This window comes from Callorhinus ursinus, unplaced genomic scaffold (genome assembly GCF_003265705.2).
Source record: "Callorhinus ursinus isolate GAN/ISIS: 27379988/994484 unplaced genomic scaffold, GSC_fseal_2.0 scaffold13, whole genome shotgun sequence".
NCBI lineage: Eukaryota > Metazoa > Chordata > Mammalia > Carnivora > Otariidae > Callorhinus > Callorhinus ursinus.
In genome coordinates, this window is record NW_027397075.1 from 29,663,336 (window position 1) to 29,690,601 (window position 27,266).

A 27,266-nucleotide genomic window follows, 5' to 3' on the forward strand; every position below is an offset into this window, starting at 1 on the left:
ACAAATAAAGGATCCTCTACTGAAAACATTTGACGATTATGCATAACAACTACCTTTGCATGTTTTCCGTGTGTCATAACTGTGCCCTGTCAGGGAAGTCAAAGGCAGCCTCGAAAAGTTAAAGGAGCCCCAAAGAAGCATTTTGCAACTAAGAAATAGTGCAGCAAAGAGGAAAAGCGTAGCACTTCACTTTCTCTAGAACTTACTGCCAAGAAGGATGTGGTTAAAAGCTTGAATTTTGTTCTGAAATTTAAAGATTTTCTCCACACTTCTTTTCTGGATGTGTTATAATTCTGGGCCTCTACTGATCTTAAAACTCTTAACTTATGCAGGTGTTTGCATTCCTTTTAAATATCTAGTTGTGACAGAGCTTATTGTTGATTAGATTTCACTGTTTCATTTACATATATTGTAACATTCTTTTGTTCTGTAAATATGTTGCACCTGACAAAATGCAACTGGTCTAAAAAAATTTTTAACAAATATTAAAAGACAAAAAATCTTAATGGGAAACCAATGGGGGCTTTTAAGCAGGGAAGTGGTATAAATTAAATTAAGTTAACAGTATAAGAAAATAATCTGGTTTCAGGGTGGAGAATTTATTCTAAGTGGGCGAGAGTAGAAACAAGATCAGTCAGAAGGTCTCTGCAATAATCTAGGCCTTATTTTCAACAGTTCTGAAGTTGTGATAATTTCAAAAAAGTTTTGGCTGAAGTGTCCCTTTATTTTATCTATAAAAGTGGAGTTCCATGAACTTTGATACTATCAACAAAATTGTAAGAGACAGCTTTAACTATTATAAAATACAAAATCGTTTAAATGCTTTGGAAGCAAGCATGTTCCCATGACAAGGTGCTAGTTACAATTACTTACTTTTTAAAGAACATTCTTGAAAGACTTTGCACAACAATTTGTCCAGGAGTACAAGTATGTGCAATACCTGGCACATGCTATATACTCAATAAATATTTACTAAGTAAACAGACATATTCATCAGTTTTTTTTTAAATAACCTCATTCATGGACACCTGGGTAGCTTAGTTGGTTAAGCAACCAACTTGATTTTGGCTCAGGTCATGACCTCAGGGTCGTGAGATAGAGCCTGCATTGGGCTCCACACTTGAGGGGGAGTCGCCTGAGATGCTCTCTCCCTCTCCCTTCCCCTCCCCTCTCTCTCAAATAAATAAATAAATCTTTATAAAAAATAAAAATTAAACTAAAATAGCCCTTCATTCAGATGTTATACCAGTTGACTGACTTTATCCCCCCACCTTAATTTCTACGAATTAAGTCTTCTAGCCATGAAATATTCTCATAGAATAAAGTATGATCTATAATCCCAGCATGTACTTTAGAATATTTAAGAGTAGACCAAAAATTATCTTGACTTATAAACTATATAATTTTAAATTACACAAAATATAGTAGGATTAGAAGTTATATATGTGTCTGCAGAGAAGATAACCACCAAAAATTCAAGTTGTTTGTCTTCTCTGTCTTTTATATATGACTTGTATCTCTTTTTCTGGAAGGTCATGGGACTTTATTTTTATCCCTGCAGTAAATTCCATGGTGAAGTGCCCTGGTTTGGAGGCTTTTCAAATCTCTAGATCTGGAAATTCATCAATTCAATTTCTACAAAGATCAAACCTCCAGTATCCATCCAGGATGGAGGAATGTCCCTCCCACAGTTGTACAGGATGGAGGTGAGAAATATCTGTTCCGTAAACAAACTTTCAACCACTCATATTGTGTCTTTTTACTAACACCTTTGCAGCTCCTGATGCCTCCAACCCCTAAGCCTCCAGACTTTATGTGGTATAAATTCACTTTTAGGTGTTAGCACCCCCCTTGCAGGCACTCAGAGTTAACTCTCTCATTTCTGATGACTCATCAGCTCACTTCCCATCTTCAGAAAATGTGCTGACATTTCTTCTCTACTATAATCTCCTCTCTCGTTTTTGGTATCCTTTAGGTTTATTTTTTTTTTTAATTCTCATTTTAGTGGGAATTCAAAAGGAAGCAGAGAGAAATATATGTTCAGTCCACTATATCTAACCTAGAGTCTTCTCAATTACACCCGTAGTGTGAAGAATGAATGGCGGGGGGGCGGGGGGTGGTGATAAGGTGGTTGGCAGTGATGGGTTAACACAGAGAGTAGGGAGATGAGAGAGACTTCCGGTTCAAAGTGATGACAATCTGACCTCCGATGGTAGCAGGAATAAGAAAGAGAACAAGTTTGAGAGAAACTAAATTGATAGAAAGAGCTGGAGTTAGTGATTGGTTGTAAAGGAGCAATCTAATAGGTACTGTAATTGGGTTGTGCAGGTTCAATTCAACAGTAGCAACCGTAAATTCTAATTTCTTGCTGGGGTGATCAGCAAAGACCCTCAAAGACGGGTAGGAGTTTGATAGGTGGAAGTGGAGGCAGGACATTCTAAACAAGGTGATTAATCATTACCATTTACTTTTAACAAGTGTTCTGCAAAGACTAGACCTTAAAATATTTTGAAACTGAGAAAACTGCTATTTTGACAGATACAATCATTTTCTATCTTGCTGAACTGGGACTATATCATTTGCCTCTTAAAGCAGACCTTCCCACTGTTCCCTTTGTCCTTTAGTTCATTGCACTATCCTTTCATTTATTTATTTCTTGAGAGAGAGAGAGAACACGTGGGGGAGCACACAAGTGGGGAGAGGGGCAGAGGGAGAGAGAGAATCTTAAGCAGGCTCCATGCTCAGCACAGAGCCCCACACCGGCTCTATCTCAGAACCCTGAGATCATGACCTAAGCGAAATCAAGAGTTGCCTGCTAAACCAGCTGAGCCAACAAGGCACACCTATTGTCCCATGTTTCAGCAATGATAATGCAGGACAAGTGTTCACACCTTGCTTAGGCAAGCCTGGAGGAAGTAACCTAAATGAAGATGTTGTTTTGATCATGGACTAACAATAAGCATTGAGCTTATGTGTGTGTTTGTTTTGTTATAATAATTATATATTTTCATGATTCAAAAACTTTAAAATAAAGGTGAAAAATCCTGCTTTCACTCCTGACCTCTATCTGCCCATGTCCTGATCTCCTTCTTTTTAGTCCCCACCTTTTCTCTGGTCCCTCAGGTAGTCTCTTTTATTAATGGCCTGAATAATTTTTCAGAGTTTATTTATGCAAATATGAAAAAATTAAAATGCAATTTCTTATTTCCCCTTGTCTTACACAAAGTACAGCAAAATATATACACTGTTCTATATCTTGCTTTTTTATTTAATAATAAACCTTGGCAATAAGTGTACAGAGAACGTTCTCATTCTTTTAAAAGATGCATATTATCCAGCTGCATGCAGGCACTGTAATTTATTGAAGTAGTCTCCTAATGGACATTTTGTTTGTTTCCAATGTTCTGACACTTTTCTTCAATGAATAATCTTGTACACAGATCATTTCTCATACTATTCAACTCTATTTGTAGGATTAAATGTTTTGTTTAGAAATATAAATTGGGTGTTTTAGCAAAGCTATGATCCTTCAGAACTAGTGAAATGTTTGGCATTGGTTTTTTTGCTTTGTTTTGATTTTTCATAAATCTGGAGCTAGACCAACTTAAGCTTAAAACCAGTTGTTGCGTGATATGTGAGCTTCTTTTTATTTATGATTTAGCTTCCAGCATACAAAAGTAGAAATGAGAATATAGCGAAAAGGAACATTTAGACAGTCCTTCCCTGAGAGGAAAAAGTAAAATAGAAAAATATCCAGCTGTTGGGGTTGCCCACATGGTGTTGAAGCTCCATAACTCCAACTTTGGGATAACCCTACTGTCATTCTAATGGTATACCATTATTCTATTATATTCTCATTCTAGTACTCTGGTCCAGAGATAGGCAAAGTCTTGCACATGAATACATATAGCAGCATTATTCATGATAGCCAAAAAGTAAAAACAACCTGAATGTCCATCAACTGGTGAATGGATAAATAAGCTGCAGTATCTATACAATGAAATATTGTTCATCAATAAAAGGAAATACTGACACATGCTATAAATGGATAAGCCTTAAAAACGTTATGCTAAGCAAAAGAAGAGCCAGTCACACACACAAAAAAACATATATGATTCCATTTTTATGGAATGTTCAGAGTTGGCAAATCTATAGCAACAGAAAGTGAAAACAGAAATTGGTGGTTGTCTATGACCAAGGGTATTTGGTTAATTGCTAATGGGTACAAGAGTTCTTTTGGGGGTGATAAAAATGTTCTAAAATTGGTTGTGGTAATGGTTACACAACTCTGTGAATACACTAAAAATGACCAAATTGCATATTTTAAATGGGTGAATTATATAGTATATGAATTATATTTCAATAAAGCTATTTTTTTTAAATCTGGTCCAAAGAACATTTCCTTATCTGAGCTGCCCCAGGAAATATAGAGCATATAGAAGTGATGGGACTGTATACATCACACAGGAGATACAGATGAATTCATTCAAACAGAAAAAACTGAGTCATGGTGAAGGGACAATAAAACTTGTCCAGTTTGTCATCTGCCTAAGGTCCAAAGCAACTTAATGAGAGAACTTGTCCTCCCAGCTCAGTAATTCCTGTCCTCAGGGAGTGAGACACGGTTTAGTTTTTTTGTTTTAGTTTTAGTTTTTGTTTTGTTTTGCTTAATGAGTTAAAATAAAATGTAACATAAAACTTACCATCTTAGCCATTTTTAAGTGTAGGGTTCAGTGGTATTAAATACATTCACATTGTTGTGCAGCCATCACTACCATCCATCCCCATTAATACTTTTCACTTTGTAAATCTGAAATTCTCTATTAGACAATAACTCTCCATTCTCCCCTCCTTCAAGCCCTTAGCAGCCACCATTTAATTTCTGTCTTTATGATTTGACTACTCTAAGTACCTCATGTAAGTGGAGTCATTTAATACATGTCTATTGTACTTAGTATAACGTCCTCAAGGTTCATCCATATTGTAGCATGCTGCAAAACTTCGTTCCTATTAAGCCTGAATGATATTCCATATATATGTTTGTGTGTGTGTGTGTGTGTGTATACACAAAATATATAAACATTTTGTTTATCCATTCATCAGTTGATGGACACTTGAGTTGCTTCCATGTTTTAACTATCGTAAATAATACTACTGTGAACATGGGTATACAAACATCTCTTTGAGACCCAGCTTTAAATTCTTTGGGTTATATACCTAGAAGTAGAGTTGCTGGGTCATATGGTAATTCTATTTTTAATTTTTTGAGGAGGTTCCATACTGTTTTCCACAGTGACTATACCATTTTACCTTTCCACCAACAGTTCACAAGAGTTCCAATTTCTCCACATCCTCACCAACACTTGCTGTTTTCTGGGCTTTTTGATAGTAGCCATCCTACTGGCTGTGAGATGGTATCTCATCATAGTTTTGATTTGCATTTCCCTAATGCTTCGTGATGATGGGCATTTTTGCATGTGCTTATTGGTCATCCAGGTATTTTGTTTGGAGGAAAGTCTGTTGAAATCCTTCCCATTTTTTAATTAGGTTGCATGTTTTTTGTTGTTGAGTGTTAGGAGTTCTCTATATATTCTGGATACTAATCTTTTATCAGATACAGGATTTGCAAATATTTTCTCACACTCTGTGGGTTGCCTTTTTACTCTGTGGACAGTGTTTCTTGATATGCAATTTTTTTTAATTTTTATGAAGTCCAATTTTCTTATTTTTTCTTCCATTGCCTGTGGGCCTTTGGTGTCATATCCAAGAAATCATTGCCAAAGCCAATGTCATGAAGTTTTGTCCTATGTTCTCATCTGAGAGTTTCATTGTTTTAGATCTTACATATAAGTCCTTGATCCATTTTGAGGTAATTTTTGTATATGGTGTTAGGTAAAGATCTACCTTTGTTCTTTTGCATGTGAATATCCAATTTTCCCAACACCATTTGTTGAAAAGACTCTCCTTTCCCCACTGAATGGACGTCACATCCTTGTCAAAATTCATTTGATCATATATTCAATAGTATATTTCTGGACTCTCTCTTCTATTCCACTGGTCTATATGTCTGCCTTTATTCCAATACCATGCTGTTTTGATTACTGTAGCTTTGTAGTAGGTTTTTAAATCAGGACACATAAGTCCTCCAGTTTTATTCTTTTTCAAGATTGTTTTGGCTATTCAGGGGCCCTTGAAGATTCCATAAGAATTTTAGTATGAGTTTTTCTACTTCTCCAAAAAATATTTATTGGGATTTTGATAGGAATTGCAGTGAATCTGCGTATTGCTTTGGTAATGTTGGAATTTAACAATATAAGTCCTCCCAATCCATGAACATTGGATGTGTTTCCATTTTTTTCTGTCCTCTTTAATTTCTTTTAGCAATGTTTTATAGTTTTCATTGTACAAGTTTTTCATTTCCTTAGTTAAATCATAAGTATTTTATTCTTTTTGATGCTATTATAAATGAAGTTGTTTTTGTCATTTACTTGGCTCACCGTTTGTATATAGAAATGCAACTGATTTTTGTGTGTTGACTTTGTATCCTTCTACTTGCTGAATTCATTTATCAATTCTAACAGCTTCTTTGTGGACTCCTTAGGTTTTTTATATGTAAGATCATATCATTTACAAATAGAATTAATTCTACATCTTTCCTATTCTGATGCCTTTTATTTCCTTTTCTTGATTAATTGCCCTGGTTAGAACTTCCAGTACTATGTGAAATAGAAGTGGTGAAAACAGGCATCCTCACCTTGTTCCTGATCTTAGAGGAAAAACTTTCTGTCTTCCACAGTTGAGTATTACATTTGCTATAGTTTTTTCATATATGGCTTTTGACATGTGGAGATAGTTTACTTTCACTCCTATCTTTTATTTTTTTATTCTTCAATAATTCTTTTTTTTCTATTTTTTTATTATGTTATGTTAATCACCATACATTACATCATTAGTTTTTGGTGTAGTGTTCCAAGATCATTGTTTGCATATAACACCCATGCTTCATGCAGAATGTGCCCTCTTTAATACCCATCACCAGGCTAACCCATCCTCCCAACACCCTCCCCTCTAGAACTCTGTTTGTATTTCAGAGTCCATAGTTTCTCATGGTTCGTCTCCCCCTCTGATTTACACCCCCTTCATTCTTCCCCTTCTGCTATCTTCTTCTTCTTTTTTTTAAACATATAATGTATTATTTGCTCCAGAGGTACAGATCTCTGATTCAACAGTCTTGCACACTTCACAGCGCTCACCATAGCACATACCCTCCCCAATGTCTGTCACCCAGCCACCCCCATCCCTCCCACCCCCCACCACTCCAGCAACCCTCAGTTTGTTTCCTGAGATTAAGAATTCCTCATATCAGTGAGGCCATATGATACCTTTCGCTGATTGACTTATTTCACTCAGCATAATAACCTCCAGTTCCAAAAGAAAAAACCAAAAGAACAGAGAACAGATCAATGAAATTAAGAGGTGGTACTCTGAAAGAATTAATAAGTTTGATAAACCCCTGACCAGAAAAGAGAAAGGACCCAAATAAATAAAATCATGAATGAAAGAGGAGAGATCACAACCAACACCAAAGAAACACAAACAATTATAAGAACATATTATGAGCAACTCTATGCCAACAATTTAGATACTCTGGAAGAAACAGATGCATTCCTAGAGATGTATCAACTACCAAAACTGAACCAGGAAGAAATAGAAAACCTGAACAGACCTAAAACCACAAAGGAAATTGAAGCAGTTATCAAAAATCTCCCAACAAACAAAAGCCCAGGGCCAGATGGCTTCCCAGAGGAACTCTACCAAACATTTAAGGAATAATTAATACCTATTCTTCTGAAACTGTTCCCAAAAATAGAAATGGAAGGAAAACTTCTAAACTCATTTTATGAGGGCACCATTACCTTGATCCCCAAACCAGAAAAAGACCCCATCAAAAAGGAGAATTACAGACCAATATCCCTGATGAACAAGGATGCAAAAATTCTCACCAAAATACTAGCCAATAGGATCCAATAGTACATTAAAAGGATTATTCACCACGACCAAGTGGGATTTATTCCTGGGCTGCAAGGATGGTTCAACATCCGCAAATCAATCAACGTGATACAATACATTAATAAAAGAAAGAACAAGAACCATATGATCCTCTCAATAGATGCAGAAAAAGCATTTGACAAAGTCCAGCATCCTTTCTTGATCAAAACTCTTCAGAGTATAGGGATAGAGGGTACATACCTCAATATCATAAAAGCCATCTATGAAAAACCTACAGTGAATATCATTCTCAATGGGGAAAAACTGAGAGCTTTTCCCCTAAGGTCAGCAACGCGGCAGGAATGTCCATTGTCACCACTGCTGCTCAACATAGTACTAGAAATCCTAGCCTCAGCAATCAGACAACAGAAAGAAATAAAAGGCATCCAAATGGGCAAAGAAGAAGTCAAACTCTCACTGTTTGCAGATGATATGATACTTTATGTGAAAAGCCCAAAAGACTCCACCCCAAAACTGCTAGAAGGCATACAGGAATTCAGTAAAGTGGCAGGGATATAAAATCAGTGCACAGAAATCAGTGGCATTCCTATACACCAACAACAAGACAGAAGAAAGAGAAATTAAGGAGTCAATCCCATTTACAATTGCACCCAAAACCGTAAGATACCTAGGAATAAATCTAACCAAAGAGGTAAAGAATCTGTATGCAGAAAACTATAGAATACTCATGAAAGAAATTGAGGAAGACACAAAGAAATGGAAAAACGTTCCATGCTCATGGATTGGGAGAACCAACATTTTGAAGATGTCAATGCTACCTAGAGCAATCTACACATTCAATGCAATCCCCATCAAAATACCACCCACTTTTTTCAAAGAAATGGAACAAATAATCCTAAAATTTGTATGGAACCAGAAAAGACCCCAAACAGCCAGAGGAGTGTTGAAAAAGAAGAGCAAAGCTGGTGGCATCACAATTCCAGACTTCTGGCTCTATTACAAAGCTGTCATCATCAAGACAGTATGGGATTGGCCCAGAAACAGACACATAGATCAATGGAAAGAAGAGAGAGCCCAGAAGTGGACCCTCAGCTCTATGGTCAACTCATCTTTGACAAAGCAGGAAAGAATATCCAATGGAATAAAGACAGTCTCTTCAACAAATGATGTTGGGAAAATTGGACAGCCACATGCAGAAGAATGAAACGGGACCATTTCCTTACACCACACACAAAAATAGACTCCAAATGGTTGAAAGACCTAAATGTGAGACAGGAGTCCATCAAAATCCTAAAGGAGAACACAGGCAGCAACCTCTTCAACCTCAGCCGCAGCAACTTCTTCCTAGAAACATCGCCAAAGACAAGGGAAGCAAGGGCAAAAATGAACTATTGGGACTTCATCGAGATAAAAAGCTTTTGCACAGCAAAAGAAACAGTCCACAAAACCAAAAGACAACCGACAGAATGGGAGAAGATGTTTGCAAATGACATATCAGATAAAAGGCTAGTATCCAAAATCTATAAAGAACTTATCAAACTCAACACCTAAAGAACAAATAATCTGATCAAGAAATGGGCAGAAGACATGAACAGACATTTTTCCAAAGAAGACATCCAAATGGCCAAGAGACACATGAAAAAGTGCTCAACATCGCTCACCATCAGGGAAATCCAAATCAAAACCTCAGTGAGATACCACCTCACACCCGTCAGAAAGGCTAAAATTAACAAGTCAGGAAAGGACAGACGTTGGCGGGGATGTGGAGAAAGGGGAACCCTCCTACACTGTTGGTGGGAATGCAAGCTGGTGCAGCCACTCTGGAAAACAGTATGGAGCTTCCTCAAGAAGTTGAAAATAGAGCTACCCTACGACCCAGCAATTGCACTACTGGGTATTTACTCCAAAGATACAAATGTAGGGATCTGAAGGGGTATGTGCACCCCAATGTTTATAGCAACAGTGTCCACAATAGCCAGACTATGGAAAGAGCCAAGATATCCATTGACAGATGAATGGATAAAGAAGTAGTGGTATATATATACAATGGAATATTATGCAACCATCAAAAGGATAAAGTCTTGCCATTTGCAATGACGTGGATGGAACTGGAGGGTATTATGCTGAGCGAAATAAGTCAATCAGAGAAAGACAGGTATCATATGATCTCACTGATATGAGGAATTCTTAATCATAGGAAACAAAGTGAGGGTTGCTGGAGTGGTGGGGGGTGGGAGGCATGGGGTGGCTGGATGATAGACGTTGGGGAGGGTATGTGCTATGGTGAGTGCTGTGAATTGTGTAAGACTGTTGAATCACAGACCTGTACCTCTGAAACAAATAATACATTATATGTTAAAAAAAAGAGATTATAGGAAGGGAAAAATGAAGAAGGGGAAACTGGAGGGGGAGATGAACCATGAGAGACTATGGACTCAGAAACAAACTGAGGGTTCTAGAGGGGAGGAGGGTAGGGGGATGGGTTAGCCTGGTGATGGGTATTAAAGAGGGCACATTCTGCACGGAGCACTGGGTGTTATGCACAAACAATGAATCATGGAACACTACATCAAAAACTAATGATGTAATATATGGTGATTAACATAACAATAAAAAAATTAAAAAATAAATGAATAAAACAGGCTCCAAAAAAAAAAAACTAATGATGTAATGTATGGCGATTAACATAACATAATAAAACAAAAATAAAAATAAAATAAATAAAAATAAAAAAATCTCAGGGTCTTTAGATCCACTGGTCTTGTTGAAGAACAGAGTCCTTCATCTTCATCATTTAGACAATATCCAAGATACACAAAGATTTTCCAAGTCCTTGATTTAGACTTCTTAATTATTAGTGCTAATAACTGAGATTGTAAACAAAAGGAAGTTATCCAAAATAAAAAGAAGTTTTATTTATGAAAAATAAGTTAGTCATTTCTCTATCAAGCCAAAAAGAGGTCAGTGGACAGGAAGATCTTGGCCGTCTCAATAGGTTTGTCTAAACCAGCACACACACAAGCAGAAGATCAGACATAGGTCTGGGCAGGGTAAGCAATCTAGGACCATGTGAACATAGTATGCAAGGATCTAGATGTTGTCAAGTCTAAGAAAGCCAGGCCAGAGCAGGAATGTAAATTCCAGGAGTCCAGGGACATAATCTGTTTCATTCATCTGTATACAGTCATATGCCAGAAATTGTGCCTAACTCGTAGAAATGAAGATTTGTTAGATAGATAACTAATCCATCAACTAAACAGAATTCATGCAGCCATTAAAGTGTTGCTGTAGATATAAAGGTATTGATATACCAGAAAGTGAAAGGTCAAATTGGGAATGACACTTGGAGTGTCATTCCATTTTTGTTCAGGTGTGTATATGTGTAGATATACAAATATCTGGAAAGATATACCGAAATGTCCATGTTGGTTATAATTATCTCTGTACAGTGGGGTTAGGGATAATTTTAACTTCTTTATTTATTTATTCATATTTGCAGCTTTGTTGATGAACATTGGTCACATCCATTATAAAAAGTTTTTTTATATACTATGTGTATGATATGTGTAAGTGTATAATGGTGTTACTGTAAAGATCATTATCCTGGACCTCAGAATATAAGCCTCTTGCTTAATTTCAGAACTCCTAAGGAAGGCCCAGAGTTTCAGTTTGTGAAATGCTGAAGGAGTGAGAAGCTCCTCCTATTCTCACAGCCTCCTCCAACATTTAAAGCGCTTCTGACTGCTTCCCAGCCCACACCCAACAGAGAAAACTATTGTGTCAAAGGGACAGCACCAAAAGGCAAAAGGAAGGTGAGGATAATCGCTGGGGATAGTAGCTAAAAAGGAAATGCTCAGCACTCCAAAGAATGTAAAGAGATTTGGCTCATATGGCACTAGGTTATTAAATGGTTTGGCCTTGTTAAATGAGTTGGTTTTAAATGCTAAACCAAGACATCATAAACAAAGTCTGCAGCCAAGTCTGTGAAACAACTTGGCCTCTTCCACGGAAAGGGATGAGGAGTCTGTGACTTGACTAGTGAGGTATTTTATTAAGTTAGTGCTACTTATTATATTGCCACTGCTACAGTGTTTCAAGCTGATTACTGGCCGCACTGTGAGAGCTTTCTTACCTCTTGTCCCAGTGAAGCAGTATTGATTGATCAACTCCTTGACAGAAGACCATGGCAAAGAAGGTGGCAGTGATTGGAGCTGGGGTCAGTGGCCTGGTCTCTCTGAAGTGCTGTGTGGATGAGGGACTGGAGCCCACTTGCTTTGAGCAAACTGAAGATATTGGAGGGCTGTGGAGGTTCAAGGTAAGTAAGATCTCCATGTTTCTTGAACAGATTGTGCCTACAGATGGGCCTTATTGGGGTATTTCCTAAGCAACTTTGATCAGACTTATTTCATGCAGCTACACAGGAACTAAAGAAATAGGCTGTCATCTCTCCCAGATCATTACTACCCTACCCCAGCTGGCCAACCCAGGCATGCAAAGGACCTTTTCTTATGGATCATGCAATTTCCAGCCCACATTCTTGTGATTCTCAAAGCCACACACTAATATTCGAGAGCATATTACAAAACAGAAGTGACAGGAATTCTTTTCAAGATGCCACTTACATTCCAATCACTGAGCAGCTGCTTTTTCAGAGACTGTGCTCTTACGACTACTGACTATTTTTCTCTGACAAATAAACCACATTTGTTTGCTTAGCTTTATTGATGACACTCTAGGGTAACTGCTAGGAAACTCTTTAAAGATATTATTGGGATGCCAGGGTGGTGCAGTAGGTTAAGCGTCCAACTCTGTTTCCGCTCAGGTTGTGATCTCAGGGTCCTAAGATCGAGCCCGATATCTGGCTCCATGCTCAGCGTGGGGTCTGTTTGAGATTCTCTCTCCCTCTGCCCCTCCTGCTTGTGCTCTCTCTTTCTCTCAGATAAATAAATAAATCATTAAGAAAAATAAAATAAAATAAAAAGATGTTATTAAATATATTCATTCAGTTCATTCTATTAGCCAAACCTAAATATTGATAATGCTATCCATTCAACAGTTTTTACATAAAAATTAGAAAGATATCTAGATAGACAGCTGTATAGATTCATAATTATTCTTTCCCACAGTCTTTTGAATTTAAGTACTAGCTTGCCACCTCCTCAGTGCAAGATCTTGGGCAAACTTATTTACATCCCTATGTCTTAGTTTTCTAAGTGTAACCAGGATAATAATAGAATAGTGTAATTATTTCACAGTGCTGTTTTGAAGATTAAGGGAGATAATTCATGTAAAAAACTTAGAGTGCAATAAATGTTAGTTACAATAATTATATTTATATTTTATAGATAAGCAAACAGAAACTGAGGGAAGTTAAATAACTTGATCATGGTCACACAGCTAGAGGAATTGGCATTCAAAACCAGGTCTCTATGACTTCTAAACAGCTAACCCCCTACTTATAACCATGCCCAACTTGCATTTTTGCTCAAAAAGTTTAAACAGAAGTTCCAGCTGAGAACTCCAAAGCAATAACTTTAGGACTGTGTATCAGGTACATCTAAGTGAGGGATAGAACAGGTGAGAACACTCTAGACAAAAGCAAAAGGTTTGAATATGCTACAAGCAGATTCTGACATCAGCAGAGACCATCCAAAGGGCTCTGCCTATAAGCCGACCAATTATGGGGAAGGCATGACATCTAGCACATGTGCTTTGCAAGTCTGAACTGAATTTTATGCCAAAACAGATTTTTTTGGTTTAAGATTTTTGAGAAACCTTAGGTTTCTTAAATGTATATGACTATAAGACACACCCAGAGTGTTTTTTAAAGATACTTAACACCAAGTAAATTATTTAATTAAATAAAGATACTTAACACCAGACCAGACTTCAGTAAGTAAGTAAGTGATCTTCAGTAAGATCAAAATCTTCTGAGGAGAGGAATCTGTTTTTAACATGAGTCCCAAATGAATCGTATGATGAGACAAGTTTGGCAAACAAATTGCACAAATACTGAATAAAAATCTATTCATTCAACTATACAAACACAATCAGAGCTAATGATGGAGTTGTTGATACTTATATAGGACAGGTAACTTGCAGAGAGGAAACTGGAAAAACAGCTTGAATCACATTCATTGCTTACTAACAGCTGGTCATTAGAAACATTATTATAGCTTTGCCTGAGAGGGTGATATAATAAGGTGGTCATTTCTGTCTTAACCAAAGATTTTTTGTTGTTGTTGTTGTTCACTCTAGGTTCACAAACAGACTCCACTGATGTTCCCCACCCCCCAGGTAGATTTTTTAACCTAAGGAAGAAATGTGAAGTTATAACAAATTAATATTTAATAATAAATTTGTCAGTCTTTTATTACCTGATTTGGGACTTAATATCAAAAAAGCCTAATGTCCCTTACTTGATTATCATCCATTTGGCAACAGAAGAGGTGAGAGTTATTTTGAATGATCTGGCAAAAATATGATTTGATGAATTCCAGGAGGATTTCTTTCTGCCCCAAAATATTTTTCCTACACAGTTCCCAGTGTCTAATATTTCAGAATTAGAGATATCTCCCTATGGGTTGGAAAAGTTAGATTACAATTTGAATTAATTAAATCTTATTAGATATAAAATGCTTAAGTATATAATTTCCTGAAACCTATAACAATATCACATTTCAAACCTCTCAAAACTATATCCAATAAAGAAACATAAACAATTTTCTCAACTCAAACAAGACAAATAATCTCCCTGCAATGTGAAACATACAGGATGCAAAATTTCACAGGTGGCCAGTGGACTCATGTGAAGGTCTTGATTACCAACAGACTGGGTTGCCCAAGGGAGGAGGTACTGAAAAGGATGCTGGAGCCACCATGCCCACTCCCCCGGGAAACTTTGCCTCTTCGGTACTCTACCATCCAGAATCAATTTTGAAAATGGGTTATTCTTTATTTTCTATATTTACACACAATCCTTCTAAGGTCACTTAATATATTTAGTGCTGACAAGTTAAAACAAAATTTAAGAATCCTTGCCCCATGCCCAGCTCAGAGTGCGAGCTGAAGTCTTCCAAAAGGTTCTCCAGCAGCCCCTAGTGGTAGCTTTGGAACATGGGCAGGGTGGGTAATTAACATATTTTTAGCATTTTTCCAGCAATGGAAAAGTACTTGCTGTGCATTCTCTTATTTTTTCTTCACAATACTCCTAAAAAGTAGTGTTGGGGAGCAAGAACTCCTGCCCCCTCAAAAGTCCTTCCAGCTGGACTGAGTCAAATTGACGTAAGAGAGATTAACAGGAGAAAATCAAATTTAATAGGTGTAGCACAGGGAATCCACATAGACGTGAATTCCAAAGACAGGCAAAATGAGGTATGTATGTCATTCTGAACTAAGGAGAAGGGGGTGTGGTTCTGGGACTTCAGAGGAAAGGAATACATTTCACAGGGCCATAAGAAGAATAGATGCTTGGTAATTAGATACTTGCCCTACCATTCAGATGGGTCACTCAGATAAAATTTATCTCTGTTAATAACCCTTACTCTGGGAAATACCCGCAATTTAGATTCTTCTGTGTGGTTAAGGGGGTACAAAAGTTCTCTTGAGCCCATCAGGTCTCAAGTGCTTCCAGCTCAAAATAATCCACATGCCAAAGTGGCATGTTTGGGGCAGAGGGCTGTCCTGAACCCCTTCAGTAGGTATTATGATTATCCTCAAGGACATGTGAAGAGGAAGCTGAGATTTGGAATGAACAACTTGTCCAGGGGAACATAGATGGTGGAAAAAGCACAAAAATGAAGGTCTGTAAGATACCTGAACCCCCGTAGTTGATCATCTTACTGAGGTGTTAAGAGAGGAAAGCATGATCTTCCTTTAGCCACTAATCTTCTCTGCCTCTTTCATTGTTCCTGACACCTGCGTTCACAGGAAAGTTACCAATATACATTGGTTTTTTGCTTGTTTGTTTTTTACATTTGGATATAAATATATCTTTTCCTAGCTACATATACTCAATTATTTTAATTAATCTTCATATAAGTCTCTCCATCTTGGTTTCCTTCCTCTAGATTCAATCTGAAATTTTACTTTCTCTCTTAAAATGTGACTCCCACAAGATCCAATATTCCAAACCAATTTATTTTTATAACATATATATTTTTCAGAACTAAAGAGGTGCTTGGCATTGCTTTAGACAATGGGGAATGAATTGGACACAATCACTGCCCTCAAAGAATTTATAATCAACTGCTCTAACAATTGCCCTCTATGACTTATGCTTCACTTGGCCTGGATGGTCTGCCTCTACTAAAACAAATTTAATGTTGCATTAGCTTTTCCTGCATTTGCAAAATTAAAGCTATCATTCATATTATTTTCACATGAATTATATCATTTTATACTCACAATACTCTTTTACATTATTTATTATTAATTTCAACTTAAATATAAGAAAACCAAGGGTAAATGGCTTACCCATAGTGACTAATAAATGGTAGTTGATAGGTCTTAGAAGTAGCCACAATAGTGAGATTAAACATACATAAGTTCTCCATCATGCTTTGTCTCACATAACTCCAATCACTTATATTAAGTTTGAGATCAATTAAAAGTTCTAGATCTTGGGATGCCTGGATGGCTCAGTTGGTTAAGCATCTGCTTTCGGCTTGAGTCATGATCCCATGGTCCCAGGATCGCGTCCCACATCGGGCTCCTTGCTCAACAAAAAGCCTCCTGCTGCTTCCCCTGCTTGTGCTTTCCCTCTCTCTCTCTCTCTCTCTCTGACAAATTAATAAAATCTTTAAAAAAAAAAAAAGTTCTGGCTGCCGCGGTCGGGTCCGCGGCCTGCGCTGTAGCGGTCGCGGTTCCTTGGAAGCAGCCACTCCCCTCCCCGACCCTGTTCCCGGTCCCCGTCCAGCAGCTGACGTGAAGATGAGCAGCTCAGAGGAGGTGTCCTGGATTTCCTGGTTCTGTGGGCTCCGTGGCAATGAATTCTTCTGTGAAATGGATGAAGACTACATCCAGGACAAATTCAATCTCACTGGACTCAATGAGCAGGTTCCTCACTATCGACAAGCTCTAGACATGATCTTGGACCTGGAGCCTGATGAAGAGCTGGAAGACAACCCCAACCAGAGCGACCTGATTGAGCAGGCTGCCGAGATGCTTTATGGATTGATCCATGCCTGCTATATCCTCACCAACCATGGCATCGCCCAGATGTTGGAAAAGTACCAGCAGGGAGGCTACTGTCCCCGTGTGTACTGTGAGAACCAGCCAATGCTTCCCGTCGGCCTTTTGGACATTCCAGGTGAGGCCTTGGTGAAGCTCTACTGCCCCAAGTGCATGGACGTGTACACACCCAAGTCATCAAGGCACCATCACACAGACGGCGCCTACTTTGGCACCGGTTTCCCTCACATGCTCTTCATGGTGCACCCCGCGTACCGGCCCAAGCAGCCTGCCAACCAGTTTGTGCCCAGGCTCTAGGGTTTCAAGATCCATCCGATGGCCTACCAGCTGCAGCTCCAAGCCACCAGCAACTTCAAGAGCCCAGTCAAGACGATTCGCTGATTCCCCATCCCACTTGTCCCTCAGTCTTTGGCACCTCCGATCCTCTGCTGCCACCCTTTCAGGAACCCTCTATAGTTTTTAGTTTAAATTAAAGGAGTCATTATTGTGGTGGGAATATGAAATAAAGTGGAAGAAAAGGCAAAAAAAAAAAGTTCTGGATCTTTTTTATTTGAACCATTGATGACCCAGGTCACTATTATTCTGTCCTTATGAAACTGAATTTTTTAATCCATTTTATAGGAAATCACATTTGTGAATGTTAAACAGTATTTTGTTGGTTTTATTCTTGGTCAATAAATGTTTATTTGAAATTTCAATTCTGTCCATTCTATTTCAATTCTTTCAATTCTATGCTTTGGGCACACACAATTTGATCACCTGTATTTGTGTCCATCAAAACTATTGACTTAAATATTGAAAATAGGAAGATAAAAATGTGAAACAGACACCTGGGGCAGCACCAAATGGAACTTCCCACATGATACCATCTCTGCACTGACCTGAACATGCACTCCTGTTTATCTTTCCTGTGGCTCACAGTCTCTCTTTTGTTTCAAACAACTTGTTCTTTTTTCTTTTTTTAAGATTTTATTTATTTGTCCAATAGAGAGAGAGAGCACGCGCACAAGCAGAAGGAGCGGCAAGCAGAGAGAGAAGCAGGCTCTCTGCTGAGCAGGGAGCCTGACGTGGGGCTCGATCCCAGGACGCTGGGATCATGACCTGAACTGAAGGCAGATGCTTAACCAACTGAGGACACTTGCAAACAGCTTGTTCTTTTTAAGAGCATATTCTGTTCACTTAAAGTTTAACATTATACAGGACCAGTGTAGGCACAGAAAAGTTTCCCCTTCTTCCCTTCTAGGTTCTTTGTCTGGTCTAATAATCAAACTGATATAAGACAGAGTAACGGGAGGAAAAGGAACAAACATTTAATAACATGTCTATCTCCTCTGTACATGGGAGAGACCCAGGAAAACTGAGCAACTACCTGAAGTGGCCATCACCTTAAATACCATCTTCTAAAGACAAAAGAAGATGTTGAGGGTGGGGAGTCAGTTACAGAAGGTGACCAGGAAAAGCAGTAAGTAAGGGTAAGGTTGTTGTGCAGATTTAAGTCATTGCCTTCTCCTTTGATAAGAGTTTCTAGAGATTGACTCACTGCCTTCATCCTGGTACTTCGAGGGGACACCCTTACAAGTGGAGATTTCCCTTCTACATGTAAATATCTCTTACAAAAGGGTAACTTCTACTCAGTCTTCAGAGCTTCCCCTGTGTCTGCTCTTTCTTAAAAATAACAGACACATGAAAAAATGCTCCACATCACTTGCCATCAGGGAAATACAAATCAAAACCACAATGAGATACCACCTTACACCAATTAGAATGGCTAAAATTTACAAAACAGGAAACAAAAAATGCCGGCAAGGATGCGGAGAAAGGGGAACCCTCTTACCCTGTTGGTGGGAATGCAAGCTGGTGCAGCCACTTTGGAAAACAGTATGAAGGTTCCTCAAAAAGTTGATAATGGAGCTACCCTATGACTCAGCAATTACACTACTGGGTATTTACCCCAAAGATACAGATGTAGTGAAAGAAGGGGCACATGCACCCCAATGTTCATAGCGGCAATGTCTGCAATAGCTAAAATGTGGAAGGACCTGAGATGTCCTTCAACAGATGAATGGATAAAGATGATGTGGTTCATATATACAATGGAATATTACTCAGACATCAGAAAGGGTGAATACCCACTATTTACATCAATATGGATGGAACTGGAGGGTATTATGCTGAGTGAAATAAGCCAATCAGAGAAATACAATTATTATATGGTTTCACTCATATGTGGAACATAAGGAATAGTGCAAGGGACAATATGGGATGGGAGGGAAAACTGAATGTGAAGAAATCAGAGAGGGAGACAAACCATGAGAGACTCTTCACTCCAAGAAACAAACTGAGGGTTGCGGAAAGGGAGGTGGGTGGGGGGATGGGGTAACTGGGTGATGGGCATTAAGGAGGGCATGTGATGTAATGAGCACTGGGTGTTATACGCAACCAATGAGTCATTGAACATTATATCAAAAACTAATGATGCACTAGATGCTGGCTAATTGAATTTAAATAAAAATAAATAAACCAGTTTAAAATAATCCCCATGCTAAACGGACATATTCTAGGGTGGCAAACTCTGCTCCTTTTCATTGGTTTAGAACAGCCATTTGCTCTCCAGAAGAGATAACCACCTTTCCCTTGTTTTACTTTTGGGCATTCCCTTAGGTAAATTTAAGCCAAAAATCTATCACAGCATAATATAATTTAGGTGTTTGTACCTTGCTGCCCATTTAATGGAACCAAGTTTAACATATTAGATATTTGTAACTTTCCAGGCAATGAAATACAAAATACTATGCATGGTCCTTAATTAAGCTTATTCACCAGTAGTTTAAGATATACATTGATTAACTTGCCATAATACTTTTAAAGAAATCATGTTTGCATGTAATAGAACAGAAAAAAGTTTATACCATACTACTAGCAAAACATTTACTTATTCCCACTATGCTACTGAATGTCCCTTTTAGTATCATTAAGCCCTATTTGCGGTGATGAAAAATGCTTCTAGTTAACATCACATATTCTTTCATTCTTTCAACATATTAAATAATTTTGTACAATTTCCCAGGCATATGCTAGGTACTGTTGACCTTAAAAATAAAATAAGATTTTACCAGCAAATGATGGGTTTGCTCAGGAATAAAAGAGAATTGCAATCTGGGACAAACAAGCTATGGCAAAACCATAGGCAAGTCCAGGGAAAAAAGTAAAGGGATTTTTTTAAGGAGAAAAGGGGTAAGTTGGGAAGACTGTTATAAACTAAAAGTCCATTGGAGTAAACTGGGAATTTGGGGTATGGTAGCTTCTCATTGGCTGAGCTGTTTCCCAGGAGGATGAGGAAAGCATCTCTTCCTCCAGATGGAAGAGTAGAGTATTATCCATGTGCAAGGTCAAGCCCATCTCTTCCTGCTGGGTCTGCAACTGACAAGAAGTGTTGGGGCCAAAACCTCCCAACTCCATTTTAGTGAGGTTTTCTGTTGCTAATTTTCACAGTACTAAAAATGCACAACAGTCCCACAGTCTCAGGGCTTATAGTTCAGGAGAGGAAATACTAAAGAAAATCCACATCAGAGTCAATTTTATAAGGGCTCTTATACTAAGTGTTATGGTAAGCACAGAATTTCATGCAGTACAGAACAGGGCAAGCTTCCTAGAAGGTGTAATGCTTTCATTTGTCTTGACAATAAGCAGAGATCAGGCCTGTGAATATGGAGAAAAAGTGTTCTAGGCAGAGCGAGTGGCATGTGCAAAAATACAGAAGCTCGAGAAGCCTGACACACTTAGAGAAGATAAAGTCACGTGATACAGCTAGAATGAAGGATGCAGACCGGTGGGTGGTAACTGATGGGGCTAGAGAAGATAGCCAGGGTCTCATCATGAGAAATGTGTGTCCCATGCCAAGGAGTATACTCTTTACCCTGAAGGCAGTAAAGAAAGTGGGCAATATTGGGGTCAGGGAGTTTAACTGGGGGTCACTATTGACAATCAAAGCCAGAGATCTAGAGATACCAGCCTAATGGAGAGAGAGCAGAGTGCAGTGATGGTCTAATAAATGTGGTGGTTCCCCAGTTCATATGCATAAGAATCAGCAGGGGAGCACTTCTAAAATACAGATGTCTGGACCCAAACCAGACCTACTTGGACTTTATATTTTTTTCAAAGCTTCCCTGAATTCTTATAATGCAACTCGTCCCCTGAATGGCATTTGGGAACCACAAGTTTATCCCAAACTGTAGGACAAGAACATAAAAATAGTTTGTCTTACTCACTTCAAACAATGGAGCAGATAGATATAAGGTCCACCTGAAAGAGTAAAAATTTGGAATGATAGAATATTTTTAAAGAAATACAATTTTATTACTTCCAACTGCTTATATTAACTAGCCATGTGAACAAAATATTGATTGGTAGAGGTCAATATAATAATGCTTCACAATGAAAATGACTAATTAGTAAATTTTTATAATTCACATTTGTAGTAAGGTAATCTATTTTTGCTATATAACCTTGCTCCCTCTAGTAGATTAAATATTACCCATGTAATCTTTCTCTTTTTTTTAAGATTTTATTCACTTATTTGACAGAGAGAGACACAGAGAGAGAGAGAACACAAACAGGGGGAGTGGGAGATGGAGAAGCAGGCTTCCTGCCAAGCAGGGAGCCCAATGCAGGGTTCGATCCCATGACCCTGGGATCATGACATGAGAGGAAGGCAGACGCCTAACAACTGAGCCACTCAGGCGCCCCACCCTTATAATCTTTCTTAAACTTAGATTAGTCTTTACAACCTTTTTATTTTTATAGAGTCAAAGATAAACTTCAGTCCAACCTTTGATCAAAAGATCGTAAATTCTAAATCAGTGCTGTCTGAACTAACTTGATTTTGCTACATAGTCCTCTGATATTCAGAAAATTCTGTATTAGGAAAACACTTTATCATATGATCATTTAGTTTAAACAGATAAATTGTAGCATATTCTGTCTGCTAGGAAATTCAGACTATCAGTATTTGTGCTTAAATGTATTTTTTTTAAAGATTTTATCAATTTATCTGACAGAAAGAGACACAGCGAGAGAGGGAACACAAGCAGGGGGAGTGGGAGAGGGAGAAGCAGGCTTCCCACCGAGCAGGGAGACCCGATGCAGGGCTCGATCCCAGGACTCTAGGTTCATGACCTGAGCTGAAAGCAGACACTTAACGACTGAGCCACCCAGGAGCCCATAAATGTATATTTTTAAAGTTGGCTCCACACTGGGTGTGGAGCCCAAGGTGGGGCTTGAACTCAAGACCCTGAGATCAAGACCTGAGCTGAAACCGAGAGTCAGACACTTAAAAAAAAAGAGTCAGATACTGAGCCACCCAGACACCCCTGGCACTGCTTATATTTTAAATTATGTATGTGAGTTACATTTATCTATTTTGAAAGCTGTGTCTTCCTCTTTTTGGCTTGTCATCTTATTCTGTCTCCACCTTTACATCCTAAAAGTCCAAGTGCATTTTTATTCAATGTAGTAATAAGCTCCCTAGAGATAGAAACTGTGTGTCCTGTTTGCATTCTTGTCCCTAACTCCAAGCTCAGGGCCTGGACAGGAGAGATGATTGATATGTATTTGTTTATTAATAAGTTTCATTCTCCCTTTATTACCCTCAGCAAACCCCAGTTTTACCCAGATTTAAACACATGGACATCTGCTTCAGCCAACATAGGAAGAAATACATATAGAAATAAAGCTTTTTTTCAACAGCTGTATACCAATCAACCATAATTAAGATTATTACATGATCTTCAGGAAAGAAATTTGTGGTGTCACCATCAATTATTGACAAACTACACCAGTACAACTCCCATAGGAGAGTCTTGCCCAGACTCTGAAATTACTATAGGAGCTCAGACATCAGAACCATCTTCTTCTCATCACTCCAAGTGCCCTTAAAAGTGACTGACAGAGAAGCCAACCACATTTCAAAGCCACTTTATTGGTGCTTGAAAATACTAACATGTTGGCTATAGTACAACAATCTTAGTTTAGCTATTCCAAATCTATGACTGGTTTAGTAAGATTAACCCTCATGACCTATAATCCTAGCAACAGAGGCAAACATGTGTTGAGCACTTATTTAAAGTCAGGCTTTGTGCTAAGCACTTTGTCTAATCTCAGCCTAATAACAATTGCTCAATGTTGTAATTATTAATAAATCCCATTTTACAGGAGAAACTGAGGAAGTTGACTTAAGTGACTTGCCCATGGCTATAAAGCCATTAAGGGTGGTAGAATCAGGATTTAAACCCCATCTGACACCAGGGCTCTCACGTTTAACTCTACTCTGTACTACTTATAAAATTACCTGGTCTTGAGGAAAAAAATTGGTATTTCTTTGCCTCATGAAATACAGTTGACCCTTGAACATCACAGGGGTTGGGGCGCTGAACCCCACACAGTTGAAAATCTATGTATAACTTTTGGCTCCCCCAGAACATAACTACAATAGCCTACTGTTGACCAGAAGCCCTACCGATAACATAAACAGTCGATTAACACACACCTTGTATGTTATGTGTATTATATACTGTATTCTTACACTAAAGCAAGCTAGAGAAAAGAAATGTTATTAGAAAATCCTAAATACTGTAAAACACCCAAGTATAAGTGGACCCACGCAGTTCAAACCCATGTTGTTTGAGGGTCAACTGTATTTCCAAGTTTGAGAATTTGGTTGGATAGGAAAGTCAGGCACTTAGTCTTACCAAGGACATTGTATTCGACCATGTTGAAACATCCAGAAATAGTTTACATATCAGTATGACTCTAGTATTATGCAATTTGAAGCTCCTGCCTTCCACTTTCCTTCTATCTCTTTCTCATTCATTCACTCATCCATTCATTCATCCACGCCTACCATAGGCTAAGATGAGGCCTTTTGAACATGAACAGGAGCAATGCCTTTAACTTTCCTAGTCCAGAATCAAGGCTCCGATGATACTGTTGTTACAGTTTCAGAAGAATCCTTATAAACAAAAACTTATTTAGCAAGTATTCTACATACTGTTCTTAAATGACACAATCTGAGTACAAACATTGTTTTAGCTTTGGTACCTCATATTGGTACTAATAATCTTGAACTTAGGACATAGTGAGGCCCATGCATATAAAAAGCTTTGCTGATAAAAGAGGTGAGATCCCATGGTTTACTCTTTTTTAAGTCTTTGAGATCAGGGTCAGCCAACTTTCTATGTGATTAGAATTCAGTGTGATGTTAACTGTGTGTAAGTGTTTGAATGCTAAGGGAGTTTGCGTTAGAATATGAAGGGGTTTCCCTCTCATACACAAGGATACAATGACCCTGAACTCTGGATGAATAAATCATGGTATTTTAATTTTCAAACACTAGCCTCAAATTGCTTAGAAGCATTTATTGAGGACTTCTTGGGTGACATTATTTTAATTTTCTTATGCAAGCCTCTTTGATAACCTGCTGATTTCAGTGTGCTTAGAGGAAATTATAAACTCAACCATATTATGAGCTACCTCCAGTTTTACCAAAGCATACTCACCAACATTTATATTCAAGTTTAAAATCTGATTGGTACTAATGCTGTTCACTTTTATCACTTGAGGAAGGTTGACTTGCATAAAGCATAAAATGAAGGTAGGGCATTCAAATTAAGATGTGAAAACTACCTGTCCCCAGAAGTATTCATTTTTTTAAAAGATTTTATTTATTTATTAGAGAGAGAGAGAGACAGAGCATGAGCATGAGCATGAGCATGAGCGGCGGGGGGAGGAGGCAGAAGGAGAAGCAGACTCCCCACTGAGCAGGGAACCCGACAGGGCTCAATCCCAGGATCCTGAGATCATGACCTAAGCCAAATGTAGAGGCTAAAATGACTGAGCCACACAGGTGCCCCAGAAGTATTCATTCTAATTGAAATTCTCCATTATGTTTTCTGACCAGTGCCCCAGAATTTATTGGTTCCTAAAGGAAGGTGGGTATAGTCTCCCCAGGCGGATTTTTGGAATGGGTCTAATTGTTACAATGGCTGGCATTAAATAGGTAGAGATCTGGGATGCTAAATATCCTGCAATGTGCCAAAAGGAGGATTGTACCCACTCCCATTCCCACCAATGGTAATAACCCCTCCAGGGAACAACACTGGAGGGCCCTAACTGGGCCCTATCTCATGGGATGATGATGTTATACCCCATCACCCAGACACTGCCACCATTCTACAATAATGAAAGAGAATCACATCTCCCAAGGGTTAGATTTGGAAGAAGTGTAAAACACTAAGGGATTGTTATAAATGCAACATGATTATCATTCTTTTTTATTTGATTCTTCAGGAAAATGTTGAAGATGGCCAAGCAAGTATCTATCAATCTGTCATCACCAACACCAGCAAAGAAATGTCTTGTTTCAGTGACTTTCCAATGCCTGAAGACTTTCCAAACTTCCTGCACAATTCTAAGCTCCTGGAATATTTCAGAATTTTTGCCAGAAAGTTTGATCTTCTAAAATATATTCAGTTCCAGGTATTGTATTTTGGGGAGAATGGTTTTCTCTACATGGTTTCAGCTCACATTTAAATAGAGAAGTTACTCTGGTAATAAAAGAATTTGTGAATAAAACCAAGTGTTCCATTCCAATTCTTTCCTGGAAGATAAGAGCATGATAGAAGACCTAAAAGGTAATGATATTAAAGATTATGTACACATTAGCAAAGAGGAAAATGTTAAAACTAAGAGTTTGAATAATGATGATATTGATGAAACTACAATTAAGCTAGTATCTATAACCACTGCAGACTCCTAGCCTCATTTCCCTTGAAAGGACAGAAGAAAAAAATCAAACTACTATTTCATTTTCTGATCTTCTCTGTAGAAATGGAATTTCTAAGAAAAAAATGTACTAAATAAGCTCACAGTTCTCCATTCATTTCATAAGCCTATAGAAACTATTTTTGGTATTTGGGGGTGGGGAGTGGGCATGGTGCATTCTCTAGCAACATAAGGATGGCAGGATCATTTTGAAATACAATTATAACTACCTTTCCTGTGTTACCTCAAAAACAAATAATCAACAAGAAAACAATATTCTCACTAAATATGCTGAATTTTTATCAATAACCTACACTCTGAAAACTAGTAACTGTGCTTAGTAAATAAAATTAAATTATATCTCTGAATAAATGTTAGCAAGCTAAATTTTTTTATTTTTTTTAATTTAAATTCAATTTAGTTCAGGGGTAGAATTTAGTGATTCATCTGTTGCATATAACATCCAGTGCTCATTATATCAAGTGCCCTCCTTAATTCCCATCACCCAATTACCCCATGTCCCCACCTACCTCCCCTCCAGCAACTGTTTGTTCGCTATGGTTAAGAGTATCTTATGGTTTGTCTCCCTGTCTGTTTTTATCTTATTTTATTTTTCCTTCCCTTCCTCGATGTTCATCAGTTTGGTTTCTTAAATTCCACATATGAATGAAATCATACGGTATTTGTCTTTCTCTGACTGATTTATTTCACTTAGCATAATATGCTCTCGTTCCATCCACATCACTGCAAATGGCAAGATTTCATTCTTTTTTGATGGCTGAGTAATATTCCATTGTATGTACATAACTACATCTTCTTTATCCTTTCATCTGTCAATGGACATCTGGGCTCTTTCCACAGTTTGGCTATTGTGGACATTGCTGCTATAAACATTGGGGTGAATGTGCCACTTCAAATCACTATGTTTGTATCCTTTGGGTAAATACCTAGTAGTGCAATTCCTGGGTCATAGGGTAGTTCTATTTTTAACTTTTTGAGGAACCTCCATACTGTTTTCCAGAGTGGCTGCACCAGCTTGCATTTCCACCAACAGTGTAAGAGGGTTTCCCTTTCTCCACCTCCTCACTAACATTTGTTGTTTCTTGAGTTGTTAATTTTATCCATTCTGACCCCTGTGAGGTGGTATCTCACTGTGGTTTTGATTTTTATTTCCCCAATACCGAGTGATGTTGAGCATTTTTTTCATGTGTCTGTTAGCCATTTGTGTGTCTTCTTAGAGAAATGTC

At 38.1% G+C, this 27,266-nt stretch overlaps 1 protein-coding gene, 1 long non-coding RNA gene and 1 pseudogene across 6 annotated transcripts in view; 2 read left to right on the top strand and 1 right to left on the bottom strand.

The window, feature by feature from the left end:
- LOC141374006 (uncharacterized) overlaps positions 1-12,266 on the bottom strand; it is an 86,813-nt gene extending 74,547 nt beyond the window's left edge. The window contains exon 1 of the long non-coding RNA XR_012380534.1: positions 12,143-12,266. This is a non-coding gene — a long non-coding RNA (uncharacterized lncRNA). The remainder of the gene's footprint in view (positions 1-12,142) is intronic.
- Positions 11,730-27,266, top strand: part of FMO2 (flavin containing dimethylaniline monoxygenase 2) — a 30,750-nt gene continuing 15,213 nt past the window's right edge. The window contains exons 1-3 of one of the 5 annotated variants that reach the window (XM_025878128.2): positions 11,730-11,822; positions 12,155-12,325; positions 25,546-25,734. In XM_025878128.2, the coding sequence (XP_025733913.1) occupies positions 12,194-12,325; positions 25,546-25,734 (321 nt within the window). In that variant the 5' untranslated portion in view covers positions 11,730-11,822; positions 12,155-12,193. Of the gene's footprint in view, positions 12,054-12,099; positions 12,326-25,545; positions 25,735-27,266 lie in introns of all 5 variants that reach the window. The other 4 variants (XM_073900006.1, XM_073900008.1, XM_073900007.1 and 1 more) reach the window with 4 other exon arrangements.
- Positions 12,192-17,745, top strand: LOC112828872 (casein kinase II subunit beta pseudogene; annotated as a pseudogene).